General features: G+C 43.6%; 1 protein-coding gene across 5 annotated transcripts in view; it reads left to right on the top strand.

Annotated features, from left to right (window-relative positions):
* Window positions 1–19,637, top strand: part of CACNA2D2 (calcium voltage-gated channel auxiliary subunit alpha2delta 2) — a 537,538-nt gene that overhangs the window by 31,206 nt on the left and 486,695 nt on the right. For all 5 annotated transcript variants that reach the window (XR_013391944.1, XM_077924744.1, XM_077924743.1 and 2 more), the window contains exon 2: window positions 6,052–6,133. Coding sequence is in view for 4 of the 5 variants with exons in the window: in XM_077924744.1 (XP_077780870.1) it covers window positions 6,052–6,133 (82 nt within the window). In the remaining variant the exon portion in view is untranslated. The remainder of the gene's footprint in view (window positions 1–6,051; window positions 6,134–19,637) is intronic.

Below are 19,637 nucleotides of genomic sequence, written 5' to 3'. Positions count from 1 at the left end.
CACTCTGGACAATTTTCTTCATATATTTGATACTTTGCAAAAATTGTAAGAAATTTCAAGGAATGGTGGTAAAACCACCCGAGGCATACTCCTAAAATGCAGTGATTGCCATGTATTATATTCTCTGTACAGATTTGTCATAGAGTGAAAAACCACACATACATAATGACATATCTGCTGCTTCTGTCCTTTTCCTCTTGACTATTCACTTTCCATAAAATGTAAAGTACATTAAATAGGTATAGAGTTAGGTGACAGGTCAGATAAGACTGAACAGAAATAATAACTAAAATAATAGTAATCTTGTCAGTGTGTTGCTACTGCTATGTAAAGTGATAATATCTGAATCCTAGTCATGAGATTCACTGTTCACATAGGGATGGTGAAAGCGTTCCCACATCCCTATCACCTGAACCAGAGCCTATCTGCCACACGAACACCCATGCTCACTGCCAACCACTCACACCTGCAACCAATCCATTAACCCCGCTGACACGGAGGTCAGCCACAGATTATTCCCAGTTACATACAGATGAACCCCATCAAGCCTGTAATGCCTGGGTGACAGATCACCGTCCCACCCAAGGACAGAACCTTCTTGGCCACTGCACTCTGGATGCATCTCCTGGCCCTCTCATGGCAGCTGGACATCGGCTACCATGACACACACGTTGCTGCAACAGCTGCGACCAAAACATTTTGAGTCCAGTAAGACCTGCCTTCAACTCATCAAAGTCCTCCTGCATGCGGGTCCGCAGGCTCAAGCCGGGAGCTTCTGGCAAATCGTTCTTGCCCAGCTGCACCACCATCGCCGCAGGTGTGCCTTCCGCAGACACCTTTGCCTGCAGCATCAGGAGAAGCTCCTCCCAACGCATTCATCGTCTAGATACCCAGGAGACACACACGTGGTCGGGGAGTCCAAGCCTGCGTCCGAAGCCAGACTCCATCACCCTCCTGCCAGCCCAGTGGACAATCCAGACGTGCAGGGTAGGTGGATCTAGGTTGAACAAAACAACATTAATAACTGCACTTCAGTGCCACATCCGGACATAACCCCTATATGCAGCAGATTTCCAGTGGCCCAATCCTTGATCCTGTCGACGGACAAGCCCCAGTGTGCAGCGGTAGTAGCTGCACCAATGCAGAAAGAATGAGGTGCAAACGACTTGTGCATTACTGCAGCAAATTGATGCCTCTTTAACAGGGACCCATCCTCATGAACCATGAAGGGACCACCCCAGGCGGGCGAAGTGACAAATATCTCTTGGCATCTTTCACTGGACAAGGGCTGGGCTTTCCAGTGGCAGGCAGCCTCATCAAGGCACCTCTGCCCAACTGGTCCTTTTTGGAATTTCGAATAGTGAGCACCAGCTCAGCATCAGACAGCTGAATGTCCTGCAAAAGCAAGCTCCTGGGAGCCCTTCCCTGTGCTGACTCCAGCACCACTTTACCCACACTCAGTGCACCGAAAAGTGCTATAGAAAAGGCTGCCTCAAAGAGTCTTGCCTCATAAATCAACCAGCAGACAAGTCTTAACTTGCTGTGCACCAAGAACAAAATGTCAAATGTGACCAGCCTCCTACCTGGCGACTTTGGTGGCTGCAACCTGGCCCAACCCTCAAGAGCCTTGTGCACTACAAACTTTGCACAAGGTTCTCTGGAATAGAGGGATTTACGGAAAAATGAAATGGCAGAAGACTGAATTCTGATGGGCTTTACAGCACAAGCCATATATCGTAGGTGAGCCAAACAATTGATTAAAATACAACTTAAAAACAAGATTAAAATACAACATTAAAATGCAGCCTCATTTCAGTAGAAACTCAAATCAAAAACTTTTTGGGGATGAAAACATCAAATCTTCACCAAGGCCAACCATCCAGACTGGTCCTACGTGGGCCAGAAAAAAGCCAGGGAAGTCCCCAAATAGGAGTTCCATCACAGAAAGAAAAAGGAAAAAGGAAGGAGGGGGAGGGGATCAAGTTGATTCCAAGCCACAGGCCCGGTGGAACAACTCTGTCTTACAGGCCCTGTGGAAAGAAATCAGTTCCTGCAGGGCATCTGATGGACCATGGGCCTCATAAACAGTGGAAGACGTGGAGGGGCCAGGCTGAGAATCAGGCTGCCTCCCAAATTGCTGGCCCGGCAACTCAAGTTCTGAATTGAACCTAGCCATGGCAGCAGGGTCTGAACCAATATTAGCCATAATTGCACTCAAGCAATCCAGCGTAAGCTGAGGGACCGCAGGGGCCGGAGCTGAACGCAGTGACAGAGATGGACCTCTAATCACCCTCTTAGAAGGGAGAGCAGGACTGGGATTCCTTTTAATAGGCATCTCAATCCCTTCCTTATTGGATGGGGGGGGTGTACGAAATCAACATTCACACAAAACCAATGGGACCCAGGCCGACTAAGATGGCGCTCCCACCAAAACCAGGCAAGGATGAATCTCTCCTTGCAAAAGGAACCCAAAATGGCGGCCAGAATGAAAAGAATGGGGTTTCACTCCCTTAGACAATACTCAGCCAGCCTTTCCTCAAAAGGGGCATACAGAAATCAATTTTGCAACGGAGAGGGAACTCTCAATACAGCAAAACTACTCAAAGCACTGAACGAAAGCGCCCAGAGAGTGACAATTGCAAATTGCCCAAGTTGTGTTAGCTAAGAAACCCCAAATCTGTAACCACAGCCAAATTACAGGGGCACCAGCTGCTGCAAGGGGAGCTAAGTGGGCAGAGATCAACAGGCAAGCTCCACAACCGGGAGTGCTCAGGGGCTGAAGCCCCTGTGGGACAAAGCCCCACTAGAAAAAGGGGAAGGAGAAGGAAGGGGGGGAGGACAACTCAAAAGGGAAAAATTAAAGAAAGCATTAACAAAAAGGGGAAGAATAACAGAAAGAAATCACCAAGACGATCCATCAAAGGTAAGTCTTACGGCTGCACAGAGGACACGCTGTTAGCTTGTTCCGAATGCACGAGCCAAAAGATGAAGCTCTGGGTATATATAGGTCCCTCGATCCATTTAGACTGAGCCCCGTTGGCCAGATTGAACCCAACATCGAGGGACCTACCAATCAGGTGTTGTGGCTAACCAATCCAACCCACCCACAACACAGGAGGTCGGTCTCCAGGTCTCACTGCAACACATGCCCTCTTTTAGGGAGGACACGATTTCTCTTTGAAATTTTATTTTGATGGGCATTTGTCTTGTTCCATGAAGCTGTCACAGGACACATCAGGATGGATTTTTAGGGACCCACCTATTGCTTAAGTTATGGGGAAGAAACTGCTAGATCTGCTGCTTACTCATGAATAGCCCAACCAATGATCAGCCAGGATGGGCTACATGTGAGTAAGGGTGAGGTTTATAAGAGGCTGCAAGCCTCAAGACTCCTCTTGATGGATTAAAAGCTTCAGCGTGAGTAATAGAAAAGAGGGGGAAGGCTGTGGCTGCATCTACATCTTGTGTGAGGAGAAAGCAGGTGAGGAGTGATAATCCTGCCTAACTAATTCCACCTCACCACCATTAGGAATACCTCTCAGGTGTGTTCTAGAAACAGAGAAGTGAGTATAGTTTCCCCCCTAGATAAAGCAAGGACTGGCTGTCCTAAACTCTGTGGGACCTGGAACTTAAAATTAGCAAGGAGTGGACCTACTAATATAGGTATCATTAAAAAAAACCTAAAAAACTGAGTAAGCCTAATCCTCCGAAAAAGCTGCTTCTTTTGTGGTCTTCCATATAATAAGATACAATAAGCTATCATGCATTGGGTAGTCTAGAAGTGATTTTCAAGGACGAAGGTATACTAGGAAAGGTGAACCAACGACCAGATTGGACATAGCAATCTGTGTTCTTAGAAAGGCAAGAGGTAGACATATGTTAATATGTACATAGATTCTACAGGTAGATAAATCTCAGTGGAAATACCAGATGTTCAATCCTGCTACAGGCAGCCCAAAATCTGTTGCCGTCTACTGCAGTGCAATGGATTGTGAAGCCTTGTTTTCCTGCATCTCAAGGAAATTGTACACGGGTGCATTTTAACGCCCCCAAATCAGCATATTAAAAACGACATGCTTCAACTGTGTATATTTTAATTGTATGCCACACAGAAACAGAAACACCAGATCAGCTTTTTAAAATAGCCACCCCTCCCAACATTGTTACAAATGATAAAAGAAAACAAAAAACAAAAAAATCACTCTCAAGAAACATGGGTCGCTGTCACCCTTGACAAATAAATTGCAACCTTTTATGGCAAGTCCCAGTGGACTAAACCTAAGTCTGAATTAATTATGTGCAACTATATATGGCATGTTGTGGTATCCACATTCACTAAGAACAGTACTCTTCTTAATGGCTCAGACATCTCCAGAGGGATGTAGAAGGGATATCAAACACTTCTCCTTGCCCTTCAAGACTTTCTTCCTGTGTGGTATAGTTCTAGATCACTGCTAGCCAAGCTGGACCATTTTTATAGCAATAAAAGGACTGAGCAGAGAATACTCAGGTCTGCAGAATGGGAAAGGGGAAGACATTTAATAAAGATTCTTTTATAAAAGGTGAAAGGTAAAGGTAAAGGACCCCTGGATGGTTAAGTCCAATGAAAGGTGACTATGGTGTGCGATGCTCATCTCACTTCAGGCTGAGGGAGCCGATGTTTGTCCACAGACAGATTTCCGGGTCTTGTGGCCAGCATGACTAAACCGCTTCTGGCACTACAGAACACCATGACAGAAGCCAGAGAGCATGGAAATGCCATTTACCTTCCTGCCACAGCGGTACCTATTTATCTACTTGCACTGGTGTGCTTTCGAACTGCTAGATTGGGAGAAGCTGGGACAGAGCAATGGGTGCTCACTCCATTGCGGGGATTCGAACCTCCAACCTTCCCATCAGCAAGCCCAAGAGGCTCAGTGGTTCAGACCACAGCACCTCCTGTGTCCCAAAGATTCTTTTATAGGTCAAGGCCAACCAGCAACTTTTCTTTTCCTGTCCTCTGTTTTCCTTCTCCCTTGTCCCACCACTGACACACAAACATTTAGGCTGATTAGGCTGCTCTCAATCATAGACTTGATAGACTCGCACAGTCTGCCTAATTTTTGGGTTCTTATGTCCAACCTCCCTCTCCCTGCCAATGGCTCAGCTGCCATCATCACTCTGCAAGCTCACAAGCTCCTGTCCGGCAGTTTGAGGGTTTAAAATTTCTTTCTTTCTTATAATTCAGAAGCATATCGTACCCTCCAACATTTCTCTGATGAAAACAGGGACGTCCCGTTCCGTAATGATGATTTTACTATTTATACCCCACACATCTTATTGGGTTGCTCCAGCAGTCTGGGTAGCTTCCAACATATATAAAAATATCATTAAACATTAAATATATATATAAAAAAACTTCTCTATATAGGATTGCCTTTAGACAGCTTGGGGGTTGCATAACTCAATACCCTACAACATTTCTCTAATGAAAATAGGGACATCCTAATGAAAAGCAGGACATTCCGTGATGAAATCAGAAACCGGGATGGCTTCTCTAAACCAGGAACAGCCCTGGAAAATAGGGACATTTGGCGGGTCTGGCATATGTGTTGTTGCACACATGGGCATCTTAATTTTTTGTGTGGCTCTGCTTGCTTCCGAACTGATAGGCCATCAGCCAACTTAGTTTGCTATTTGAAGGAAGGCTATTGGGAGTGTTGGGCATAGAAGACAAGGTGTTATTGTGAAGAGCTGGACCAGCTTGCTCCTCCTAATCTGTGTTAAGTTTTTGTTACCAGAAAAGAAAGGCAGCTTGCAGCTTTTATGTTGACTTTATTTTTTGTTCTCTGTGTGTACATTTACAATTTTGGAAGCTGGTCATCTGATAAGCTTTATCATTCTAAGCTTATCATCCTTATCTTGGAGGTCAGGCATGCTTGGTATTCTGCCCACAGCTGGAATGTCAGGAGGCGAGTGTACAAGCTAAGCCCTGGGCACCGATTTGTAACCATCTCCCTTTTTGTACCTCTTTAAATGACTCAGTGTACCCTCTTTCCCCCTGTCTTGTAGAATGCAGTACTGGGCCAGAAGACTGGAGCAAGAGATTGATGGCGTGATGAGGATATTTGGTGGTGTTGATCAGCTGAAACGGGTAAGTTTTGCCTCGTTCCTGCCTTCTCTTTCCTTTCTTTGTGACAATATTTTTGGATAAAGCTGGTTACATCCAGAGAAATAATGGTCATTCATTGGTGTCTGGGTTCTCATGTTCATATCGCACCACAGTCTTGGGGTGATGCTGTGTTTGACTCACTCTTGCAACCAGGGCACACCTCACAGTGCTTGCTTTTAATCTGTACGCTATTAAGAGACTTCAATCACATATGCCTGTTCTAATATATATAGTCACTGACAGCAGCCTCTTGCCCACTCCAATCTCACCCAGTGATTCACTTCAGATATAATGGGGGAACATGGTATCCTGTTACATTACTGAACCTTTGGCTCCTTCTCCTCTCCTCTTTTACACTTGCAAGGAGGAGAGTGAAAGTAAAAGCTTATGAATTTGTTATTATTATTTCTAATTTATTTTTATTTATCACCTGAGGATCACAGGAAGGGTTACAATATAAAAACACAAAGTACCTAACATATATAAACACAAAGCACATAACATAGTAATAAACTAAAACAATAATCTCCCCCCGCCTCATTTAAAAGGCCTGGGAGAAGAGGAATGTTTTTGCCTGCCACCTAAAGGTATGTAACAAAGGCGTCAGGTGAGCCTCCCTGGGGAGAGCATTCTACAAATGAGGAGCCACTGCAAAAAAGAAGCAGCTTATTCTTCTGTTATCACCCTCTGAACCTCTCATGATCGTAGCGTCTGGGTCAATCATAGGGAGAGGCAGTTCTTGGGGTAATTGCAGTATTTTAAACTTAACTGCCATCCCTTATGATGTCTGCACTTGGAGAATTATACTATGGTTTGTGAAAACAAGCCAGAATCTGAAACCATGATTGCCTCAGCTAAATGTTGAACTTGATATACTGACATTCAGCCAAGATGAGGGCCGCGTTTAGCAAATCTGACAGGGTGAGCGGCAGAGTTGTTTTCCTGTTCTTGGTCCTGATGCTCCGCTTAGAGAATTGCTAATACAAATAGAAGTTGAGACAAACAGAAATCTGAATACTAATAATAGCTCCTAAGCAAAGCCCTAATAGGAAACTCTTTCCTTGTGCATCTGAATGACGCTTAGCACAGTCAGAGCCATGATACCTGCTTGGGTGCTCTGGGGCTCTGTCCTTCCTTAATTTTGTGACTCAGTCTTCTGTGTTTTGGTGATTAAAAATAGAACTAAGCATGTCAGAGGAGATAAAAGTCTCAGACCTACAGACCTGTCACACACCATCATCTGCAAGTTCTAAATTCAGTTTTTGTTTCTCATAGCTTTTGTATGTGAGACACACACACACACACACACAGAGAGAGAGAGAGAGAGAGAGAGAGAGAGAGAGAGAGAGAGAGAGAGATGTACAGTCTGAGAGTCAGACCTGCTTCTTTTCCCTTTTAATTCAGGTCTAACTATAAGCAGTGACATGTTAGTAAATAAAAATGATAATACCTCCTTCATTATTATTTTTTAGTTTTTTCTTCTTAATTTCTCCCTCTTTTCTGGGTGAGGATATGGACCTGTGCATTGGTTATTGACTGAAATCTCATAAATGCTTTGCCACATGAGGCATGAAATTTATTGTCAAGAATATAGTGTCAGAAAATGTAATGGTGCTGATATTTTCTCTGACAGCTGGCATATTAAAAACATTATTTTTAACACTTTCTTTGTTTCCAGAAACAAGGGATGTTGCTTACTACAACAGAGCTATTCCTGTTTTCAGGAATCATAAAAAGGCATTTTTTCAGCCATTCTTATTGACCATCTATTTATTTTCACTTTCAACAAAGCAAGTGAGATTCTGATTATGTCAAGAAATATGGACCAGATGTAACTGGTTCTGAGAAAGGTATATCCAATTTCATAGGGAACATATCGTTTAAAGGCCTGTGAAGTATCTATACTGTGAAGGCTGCAATTCACTGACAAATGCCAGTGATCCTTGACCAATAGATTTTGAAATATCAAGATAAATGAAGCAAAACTCAACAGATATTGGCAAACTAGAGCATTAGTGTTCACCTCAGTGAAGATGTACATAGGATTCTTACTAATAAGATTATAATAATTCTAACCTTCCTTCTTTGTGTAATAAGGTGAGGTAGTTTGGATATGCATACACTATATTCAGTAACAAAGGATGCTTCAAAGCATGTCTGCTTGGGAAATAGCCAGTGTTAGTTATACTCTGAGCTGATCCATTAAAATCAATTTCAATAGGTCTACTGTGAGTGTGACTTAGATGGGTATCAACCCTCCCCTCCCCTCCTCCATGTGGTAGCAGCATACACTTCCATGGGGAAGAGTTGCTCTCAGACTTTCAGTTTGACACAAAACTGCCAAATTGGCAATGGCAAACCTCATGTGGCTAAACCTCTAAGGGTATTGCTACTGTTTGCCTTGTTAAAATGGCTTAAAGGAAACCACCAGATCCCATGAACTCCAATGTAACAAAGAAGGGACCAAGCTGAATTGACATGAGGGATTGTTTACTCATCAAATTGTCCATATAACTTAGGGGTGTGCACAGAAAAAGAAATGGCTTTGGAGCCTGTTTCATGTAGGGGGCCACTTCACTTTGGATTAATTCAGACAACACCTCGTTTGCTTTGGTTTTGCTTCAGATTTCTGAAGGAGTCCCCATTGATTATACTGGGGAAATAAATAATGGGTATAACTTTTCTATTTGTTGGCAGAATTAGCTAAAATTTGCAGGCTTAAAAGCCTATTGTCAGAGGATGGAACGGTTGAATTCCAGACAAATAAAATACAGGGGAATTTGTGCAGGGAGCCTTTAAAGTTAAAGGCTTTGAAAAAAAAAATGAACCAACCATGACAGGTATCCAAAATCTTTCGGGGCCTATGGGCAAAATCTGGAATTTGGCAAACGTGTTGTTGGTACTACCACTGAATAGCAGTTGTAGTAGAATGGCCACTCAGAGTGAGTAAATAAATAAATGAATCTGCATGTGGCTCTCTACTCTGCTCCCACTAACGCCATAGTCCAATAGGAAGTCTGCTCCTGCATGCTTCTGACCAACCAGAATGAAAAGGAGGTAGGACATGTGTTGGACATTGGTGGGGATATGCACAGAATCAGCTGACCAACTAAAAAAACAATGAGGAATCACAGATGTGAGGGAAGATCTCATGTCAAGTTTGTGGTCAATCTAGGAGTCTTGGTTGACCACAAACTTGACATGAGCCAACAGTGTGACGTGGCAGCTAAAAAAGCCAATGCAATTCTGGGCTGCATCAATAGGAGTATAGCATCTAGATCAAGGGAAGTAATAGTGCCACTGTATTCTGCTCTGGTCAGACCTCACCTGGAGTACTGTGTCCAGTTCTGGGCACCACAGTTCAAGAAGGACACTGACAAACTGGAACGTGTCCAGAGGAGGGCAACCAAAATGGTCAAAGGCCTGGAAACGATGCCTTATGAGGAACGGCTAAGGGAGCTGGGCATGTTTAGCCTGGAGAAGAGGAGGTTAAGGGGTGATATGATAGCCATGTTCAAATATATAAAAGGATGTCACATAGAGGAGGGAGAAAGGTTGTTTTCTGCTGCTCCAGAGAAGCGGACACAGAGCAATGGATCCAAACTACAAGAAAGAAGATTCCACCTAAACATTAGGAAGAACTTCCTGACAGTAAGAGCTGTTCGACAGTGGAATTTGCTGCCAAGGAGTGTGGTGGAGTCTCCTTCTTTGGAGGTCTTTAAGCAGAGGCTTGACAACCATATGTCAGGAGTGCTCTGATGGTGTTTCCTGCTTGGCAGGGGGTTGGACTCGATGGCCCTTGTGGTCTCTTCCAACTCTATGATTCTATGATTCTATTCTATGATTCTATGATTCTATCTTGTTGAAGTCGTGAAGGCACACTGCCTGGAGAGAGAGGAAAGTTCATTAGTGATAAAGAGAGAGATAAGAAGGATTCCATGTATTTGTGAGCTTAATTCAGTGTTTTGGTGAACCTGAATTTTTGGAGGGGCCTTAACACTTCAAAGCTATGCATGCTTATTCAGGAACAAGTCTTCCTGAGTTCAATGTGGGAGAGAGCGGCTGCACTCAAGTCTTGTTTGCAGGTTTCTCAAAGGCATCTGGTTGGCTGCTGTGAGAACAGGATACTGGGCTTATCTAGCAGGTTTCTTCTTGTGCTCTTAAACCATTCCTGATTACTATAAGCCGTTTTCTGGATTGGATGAGCATTTTGGTTTACTACCATTGAAAGATGTTCTGATATTGTCCTATGGTATCTTTGGTAGTCAGTTCTATATAGCTATTTATTGAAACAATTTAGAGGAACAGGTTCCTCATGAAAGTTGTAGAACACCTGGATGCATTTGAGAAGATTCCAGATTTGTATAATGAGTTAAGAATCTAGAGGCTGACTTAGATGAAGAATCTTTTTGCAAGGTACTTCTGATACTATATCATAAATATCTGCAATGTCATGGCACGGCAGTAAGGTTCAGTATGTGTTTTGCTGGTGTGTGTGTGTGCACGTATATCTAAATTTTATATGCAAATTTAAACAAAAGATAGGGGGGAATTTATCAAATTAAAAATAGGACTAATACTAATAGCAACAAAAAAAACCATCAATTCACATTACGGATATATTGCTAGTATTTCCTAAGCTCCTACATGCTGATGCAACTAAATCTTATCTTACTGTCTCTTGAACTTGATAACACAAGAGGCACATTATATCGTGTCATGTTAACCCTCTCCAATTGTGGCAACAATAATCAGTAGTTGTTGCAACCGACCATCTGCTGGTGTGGACTTCAGCATGCCTCTGATGCTAACAAATGTGTTGATGGAAAACTAAACATGTCTTACTTGTTACAAACAAAAATTATATGTTATGTATAAACCTTACCCCGTTTGGACCTTTTTTATATAAAAAAAGAAGGAGATTCTGTGTGTCTTCAATTAGTACTGTAGAACAGCTCACAGTCATTAATTCCAATTATGTACAAACAGAGAATTGAGGCATAAAAGGACTGATCAAGCAGGGAGCTGATCAGTGAAGGAACAAGAAATTTAACCCATCCTACTAAACTCAAATTCCTATACGGCAGCCCCAGGGGCCATTCTTTACCTGCCTTTTCAAATCAATTGGAGTGTTTCTTAGCAGCCATTGAAACAGTAATTGAAAATGGAGTAATCAAAATGGGATGGAAAATGGCTCTTTTATTCTTTATTGCATCTTACCTTGCTTTTCACAGTCAGCCAAAGGATATGCTCAAGGGTTTAATATCAGACTAGGGATGGGATTGAATCCTTAAAAAGGGGTTTGGGAATACCAGATTTCTGATGTTTGCCTTCCTGCTCCTGGAGACAACTGGGATTGGATCTAGATTCCTCTGAAGTCCTATGATCCAACTGGATTATCGTCGTATTACACACACACACACACACACACACACACACACACACCACAAGTATGTGCCTTTAATGCCACCCATTTTACCCTAGTTTCCTCAGCTGGAAGTAGAGAGGGATGCCAAACACTATAGGTCCAATCAACTCTGGACCCAATTAGATAGACAGATTTATTTTTCCAAGTGAGCTCCAGAGATTTGGAAAAATTATCCAGCTTTTCCTAATTATCTCCATAGTGGGCATGGTTGTGTGTATCCACTGATCACTATGTAAGATCTCTATGTAATAATGACCATTCTATGTAAGTAAGAGTCTGCCAGAAGGTGGTTTACAGGGAGACATTAAGAAAAAAAAGGTGTAGCAACTGTAAAGAGTTTCCTCTTTGTCCATGCCAACAGTTCAGTGTAATGTGTGTATCTGACAGTCCTCTGCTGAATTTAACAGACCTGATCTCTTGTCTTTATTTCCTCCACCCCCCTCCCTGTCATTTTCAATACTAGGGGCATAAGCAATGCTGCTATTTGGCTTGGCCCCATGTCCTTATCAACCACTGATGGTATGCTGAGTAATGGACAATATTGGCACATTCTCATACATTTTGAAGAGGAAAACACCCAGTCCATTAAAAGGTCCAGATGGCCTGAAAGCTTGTGCCATTGGTTGGGAGTGGTGCACAGCTTGTTGGCAGTGCTCAACAGCCGACTAGCCTGCAGCTGAGCAGCATTTGATCCTCCTCAACAGGTGTCACTGCGATTCAAAGAAAATCGCATGGAGAGGGCAGGAAAAAACAGTTGCTAGCCAGGACTGCTCAAGCTCTTCCAAAGAGAGGCTCCCTTCTCTTCTTTTAAAAACAAGGTTTTTATGCTGTAGAGCCATGCACTTCTACCCTTTCCCGGGAGGCTTCTGTGGCAAATGCAAGAGATTGGACAGAGCTGGTTTGGAGTGCCTCTCTAACTGACTTGACATTTCATTTTTCTTAAGTGGCTTTTCACAAGCATTCACTGCATCAGTACTTTTATTCTCTATTGTGGTTTCTGTTCCTTGGCTAATTACCTCATGCTGACAGTCTGGCATGTCTACTTGCCACGTAGTTCTGCTCTTTATTAATTTTGTTGCCTATGAAAGTGAAGAAGGACTAAAAGCATTGGCCAGGGGTTCAGCAATCATGTGTATGCTTCCCTGGCACTGTCTTGACCTACAGCTCCATCTGCTGTTTTAATCTCAGATATCTTGCCAATGTGCTACAGTCTTGCCTACTTTCCCTTTGTTTAAGGGCACATCTGCACAATGCACATTTGGATGGATGAACAGGATGTGGTCAGAAACCACATTGGATTCCTGCAGGGTACGTGCATCTGAACTTGGCCAGTGATCAACCACACCGCCTGTTCGGAAGATGGAAGGGAATTACAAGCCGGGCTGGCCAAAGTGATATTGTCTGCACAACCCACTTAGCAATGTCAGCCCTGTGCTCTATGGAGTCATACAGAACCTGAAGTTTAGGGTGATTCTTGGCTTTTCAGTTTGGGGCTACAGTACTGACCTGATTATGTCAGAATCTGTTCCTGTCAGAAGGGAGTGGGGGAAGGTAACCATAGACAGAAGCTAGCTAGAAGCAGAATCCCCTTGCTGGTTTTATAGGGGTCAGGCAATATCCTCTGATCTGATCTGGCCTATTGCGGTTGAGCAGCTTCTTTCCTGGTGTGATCATCCCAGCAGTTTCCTCCCTTTGCCAGAGCTGCGTGCGGTGCACATGCTGAATCTCCCTTGCCCGCATACTTGGTGTTCTAAGTACACAGACTACTGTGGGCTCAAGCCCTGGCAAAACACGGTGATCTGTCATTCAAATCCACCTCAGTTTGTCTAACCACCCTCCCCTACATTCTTTGCATTCTCATCTTTCTGAACATTTCTCGAAGTGTAACTTTAAATTAGGGAGGTGAAACCTGTGGTAAAATGGGTGATGGATTCTGGACAGTTTACATTTTGTCACTGCATGAAGATTAAAACTTGGCTCGGCAGAGCTGAAAGTCAAGTGCATCAGCCCAATGTCACTAGAGCTCCTGTAAGGATATTGATAAAAAAAGAAGGAACATATTTTTTCACATGATAAAGCTGCTTTTGAAGCTGAAGACAGACACCCAGTTTTTCAGGGATGATAATTCAGGGTAATAACTGTGAGATTTGTGTAGCAGGAGACTTTATCTGGAGCCAGGCATTGCTTTACTTGTGACCCTGAATCTTGGAGCAAGAGATTCTAAGGGGTATTAAGAGCTGGTGAAAATTTTGCTCTTGCTATGTATACAGTGGAGCTTTGAATACGCTAGTGGAGGGGGTGCTGGGGATGTTTGATCTATGCAGATTGAGTGACAGTCTTTGCCCTTGTCCTTTCTCTTGTGTGTTCTTATACAATCAGTGCTGCACAAAACACTGATCACACTCATTCCCAGCCACCTGACTGACTGAGCCACCTGCAAAAATAGCTCCCAAGTCTTCATAGATTTGAAAGAAACACTGCAATGGTGTCTTGTGAACTCTTCCTGAGCCACCTCTGTTGACCAATTAATATAGGCGACAGAATTGCAGAGCAACTAATGTCCACAAGTGTACAGCAGGGTTGGGTGGGTTTGCTTGAATTTGACCTCATGGAAAACTGAATATGGAAAACTAACATGTCGGGGGGGGCACTAGGTCAGACACACTTCCATAATATATTAGTTTTTTGTGTGCAGATTTGCCCCCCCCAGCAGAAACATTCAGACGTACAGTACAAGCTTTTGCCTGTAGCAGAAAGTGGTATAGTATAGGAAAGTAGGCTTTTCCATATGATTTCATTGATTCTTTTATGGTGTTGATCTGAGTCTTCTGTTCAGAATTTTCCTGGTCCACTTTAATGGCACAGTTACAACATGTCACACACCTGCTTTAGCTTAAGTGTTACCAGGAGATACAAGAAGAAGATATGTCAACTCAACATAAAGGTGACATGGTCCCAAAAAGGTAAACAGCAAATCCAGATCACTGTCGTGAAACTCTCCCTTCCCCATCCCAGCCCTGGAGTTGGAACTTAATCTTAGATTTTCTTCTCCTATATCAGGCAGGTCCTCCTAACCAACGGTGGGTAACCTGTTGTTGCTTCTGTAGGCTTGACATAATCTGTTTCGATAGGAAGGTGGTTTTGATGCCAGTATATGTGATCCAGCCCATTTCCCCCCTGAATTTCTGTGTCCAGTCTGTTTCTGAGTGGAAGATCCTAATTGTTCCCTTTCTTTCAGTGGCTTGATTAGAAACATGGGTGGCTCTTGCTGCACCACTCTACAAAAGAAGCTGTGGAGGGTTCTCACCTTTTCCTCTTTGTCCTTTCCTTCCACTTGCCATCCATCCTAGGAAATGTCAGGAGAGCATATGCTCCAGTGTTTAGGTCGTTTGCATAATGAGGCTAATGTGTATGCATAATATATAAAGAATATCTGCATGGAGAGGTTCTCTGTGTGGTGTTTGTGTCCCTTATTAAATTCTTTCCAGTCAGGAATGCACATCCTGAGATATTGCATATGATATTTGCCAACAGAAAGGAACAACAGTGGTTCAGCAGCAAACATATCTGGATATGTTATAGCATTGGTTATTGTTAGTAGCATTAGCAGTATTAACAGATACATCTGTATCCAGACATTCTTCCAATGTGCTCAGTATGACATATGTGGGTTATCACATTTTTTAAAAAAATCTTTACAACTCTAGGATCTCGGCTAGGCCAGTGTTGTATGAGAGCCAGTGTGGTGTAGTGGTTAGGAGCGGTAGACTCGTAATCTGGTGAACTGGGTTCATGTCTCCGCTCCTCCACATGCAGCTGCTGGGTGACCTTGGGCTAGTCACACTTCTTTGAAGTCTCTCAGCCCCACTCACCTCACAGAGTGTTTGTTGTGGGGGAGGAAGGGAAAGGAGAATGTTAGCCGCTTTGAGACTCCTTCGGGTAGTGATAAAGCGGGATATCAAATCCAAACTCTTCAAACTCTTCTAGGCTTTTAGAGATCAGTGACTAACTCATTATCACCCACTGAACTTCATGGCTGAGTGGGGATTTTAACCCAGCTCCCATAGTCAACATCCTGCCCCGGGGACTTAGGGGTAAGGGCAGGTGGTAATGGTGGTGACAATAAACAGCAATAATAAGAAGCATTCTTTTTTAAAAATTCCAGTTCAAGATAGATTTGTGACCTTGCCTCATTTATTTCCAATCCAGCTTTTCACCAGAAGCAAAAGGTTTATCTCACTTGCACTCTCACGTTCTCCTCCCCCACACTTTGCTATTTACTGAAGCTCATTTTAAACCAGCCAGAAGTGAAAACTGGTACTTCTGAAGCAGCTAGTCCACATCACTTCATGGTAAAGGCAACTCTGCAGGATGTGATGGCAAGATTCATATTGGGAGATGCATTTTTCCTGCGTTTTGTTTTTACTCTTAAAAACAAAGCCTAACTCCCACTTGAACTCCAGTTCCATGAAAACCCAATGGATGTATACTGTATCATTAGCAAAGCTTGCCTCCTTAAAAACACAGATATATTATTATTTAATGGATATTTAATTGTCTTATTATTCTCTCCATATGGTTCTTTTCCTTTGAGCACAGCATGGGAGCTGATGTAGCTTGGGATGCAAATTCCTATGAGCAATATTGATAACTAAAAATGTAGCTTTATCACTGGCAAGAATCAGAATGAATAAGAATTTTAAAATTATAGCATGGCTACAGTATCTCTATTTTCCTCCCCAGTGCCAGAATTCTACTTGGTAGGAAATTTGTCTTTACTCCCCTTGGTAGGGTTTCCTCTTTTCCATGTGTAAGGAACCTGTTCTCAAAATGGGAGATACTTACTCTTCTGTTCTCTCAGAAAATATAGGCTAGCTGCAGAGCTGTTTTCCCCCCCAACAGAAACTCACCAGAGCTCAGTTCTGACACTTCTCAGGTAGATGCCATTGCCATTATTAGAGAACAAGGGAGGCGTTCATTGTAGTAGTAGTAGTAGTAATAATAATAATAATAATAATAATAATAATAATAATAATAATAATAATAATTTATTATTTATACCCCACCCATCTGGCTGGGCCTCCCCAGCCACTCTGGGCGGCTTCCATAGAAACCAAAAATACACTAAAATATCACACGTTAAAAACTTCCCTGAACTTAAGATGTCTTCTGAATGTCAGGTAGTTGTTTATCACTTTGACATCTGCTGGAAGGGCGTTCCACAGGGCAGGTGCCACTACCGAGAAGGCCCTCTGCCTGGTTCCTTGTAGCTTTGCTTCTCACAATGAGGGAACTGCCAGAAGGCCCTCGGCACTGGACCTCAGCGTCCGGGCAGAACGATGGGGGTGGAGATGCTCCTTCAGGTATACTGGACCAAGGCTGTTTAGGGCTTTAAAGGTCAGCACCAACACTTTGAATTGTGCTCGGAAACGTACTGGGAGCCAATGTAGGTCTTTCAAGACCGGTGTTATATGGTCTCGGCGGCCACCCCCAGTCACCAGTCTAGCTGCCGCATTCTGGATTAGTTGTAGTTTCCGAGTCACCTTCAAAGGTAGCCCCACGTAGAGCGCATTGCAGTAGTCCAAGCGGGAGATAACCAGAGCATGCACCACTCTGGCAAGACAGTCCACAGGCAGATAGGGTCTCAGCCTACGTACCAGATGGAGCTGGTAAACAGCTGCCCTGGACACAGATTTGACCTGTGCCTCCATGGACAGCTGTGAGTCCAAAATGACTCCCAGGCTGCGCACCTGGTCCTTCAAGGGCACAGTTACCCCATTCAGGACCAGGGAGTCCTCCACACCTGCCTGCCTCCTGTCCCCCAAAAACAGTACTTCTGTCTTGTCAGGATTCAACCTCAATCTGTTAGCCGCCATCCATCCTCCAACTGCCTCCAGACACTCACACAGGACCTTCACCGCCTTCACTGGTTCTGATTTAAAAGAGAGGTAGAGCTGGGTATCATCCGCATACTGATGAACACCCAGCCCAAACCTCCTGATGATCTCTCCCAGCGCCTGCATGTAAATGTTGAAAAGCATGGGGGAGAGGACAGAACCCTGAGGCACCCCACAAGTGAGAGCCCAGGGGTCTGAACACTCATCCCCCACCACCACTTTCTGAACACGGCCCAGGAGGAAGGAGCGGAACCACTGTATGACAGTGCCCCCAGCTCCCAGCCCCTCAAGACGGTCCAGAAGGATGTTATGGTCGATGGTATCAAACGCCGCTGAGAGATCCAGCAGAACTAGGAAACAGCTCTCACCTTTGTCCCTAGCCCGCCGGAGATCATCAACCAGTGCGACCAAGGCAGTTTCAGTCCCATGATGAGGCCTGAATTCCGACTGGAAGGGATCCAAATGGTCCGCTTCTTCCAGGCGTGCCTGGACTTGTTCAGCAACCACTCGCTCAATCACCTTGCCCAAGAATGGAAGATTTGAGACTAGGCGATAGTTGGCCATCGTGGCCGGGTCTAAAGATGTTTTTTTAAGAAGCGGTTTAATAACCGCCTCTTTCAGCGGGCCTGGGAAGTTCCGGCACCTACTTTTCTACAAAAATAAAACTGGCTAGCTGTTAGTTGACTTGAGCTGAAGTATGTAGCAATTGATTTCTAATGGTATAGAGAGGAAATGCTGCCACTTTGACAGAAAGTGCAAAGGTTTATTAGGGCAACTGGCCATTCTCCAACTGCACTGATCACTAACTGTCTTAAGACTGCAGTCTTGTACTTGCTTAACATTGAGTACGGGCTTACCCACAATTACCTTTTGCTCCTCTCTTTCCAGACAAAGCTCCACGCTTTAAAGCTCCATGTCTGAGCCCCCCCCCTTTTTTTTTTGCCCTAGAGCTTTCTCCTTGAAAACCCACTCTTTAAAGCTGAAACACAACAAAGGGCAATTTGGGTTTTCTGCAGATTGCCTTTTGTTCCGATTGAGCTTTAAAGAGTGGGCTTTGTGGGCATAGCTCTGGAGCAAAAAAAGAAAAGGACACTTAGACACAGAGTTATATTTATTTATCTGCTTATTCGTTTATTTATTTAGTATACCGCTCATCATCTGTAGATCTCAGGTCACTTCACAATATAAAAATACAGGACTAAAAGCACAAAATACATAATAAAAACAAGAACAAAAACAAACCAATAACCCCCCATCCCACAAATACATTTAAAGTGCAAACTGTGCCTGGAAACTGCAGAGGGAAGGTAAGTGTGGAAAAGCCCTAACTCCAATTGGGCTGAATGGAGATTACTTCTGAGTAGCCATGGACAGTGACTTTTTAGACAGTGATTTTTTAAGAGGGCCTCCTTTTTGTTTCAGAAGTAAATTAGGTGGCCATGGCAGATTAAGAAATAATGGGCTCAGGGAACAAAGTCCTCTGCTCTGCCAGACAGCAGCTACAGTGCTAGGGATAACATGGAGGCATCGGCTGGAGGAGAAAGAGGAGCTTGATCACTTGTCATCATCAGTTCTTACAGACTTCCTGCTAGGTAGGTCTAGTAAGGTCATTATAGATACTAGGGCAACCTATGCCAAAGAAAACAGGAATCCTGCACTTTTAATTGTTGTGTAAAAGAGACAGTCTTGCAAATGTGCAAGATCTCATTTACATTTGGCCACTCAAATTTTAGCCAGGCCAGAGTGTGGGTCCATATATAGAGAAAAGACTCTGTCAATGTGTGGCAGAAGGCAAAAGGGTCCTCTAGCTTCCTGATTTTCTTAATGTCATAGTAACGTTTTTTTGTAAGTGCACTTATCAGAGCTCAAGCTGTGTTTCAATTTCATATCCATTTTGAAATGTGGCTTCAAACAAGGCAGCAAATAACCTTATTACCATTATAAATCATTTGTACAGCGTTTGTAATTTGCAGTGTGCTTCACAGTTTCGTACCTTGTTCTTCTCCCCAAATTCCAGTAAGATAGAACTGTATCCTTCTGACTTGGGAGGGAGGGAGAGACATGGGAAGGCAGCTTCCAAGTGGGGATTCCCTTATTGGATCCAAAATCATATGTGCAGAATGGATACAATTGTACACCCAGATAACCATTTTTGTTGTGC

The sequence above is a fragment of the Podarcis muralis genome, chromosome 2 (genome assembly GCF_964188315.1).
Source record: "Podarcis muralis chromosome 2, rPodMur119.hap1.1, whole genome shotgun sequence".
Classification (NCBI taxonomy): domain Eukaryota; kingdom Metazoa; phylum Chordata; class Lepidosauria; order Squamata; family Lacertidae; genus Podarcis; species Podarcis muralis.
The sequence above is the reverse complement of the archived record's forward strand: the minus strand, read 5'-3'. Positions and strand labels throughout refer to the sequence as shown.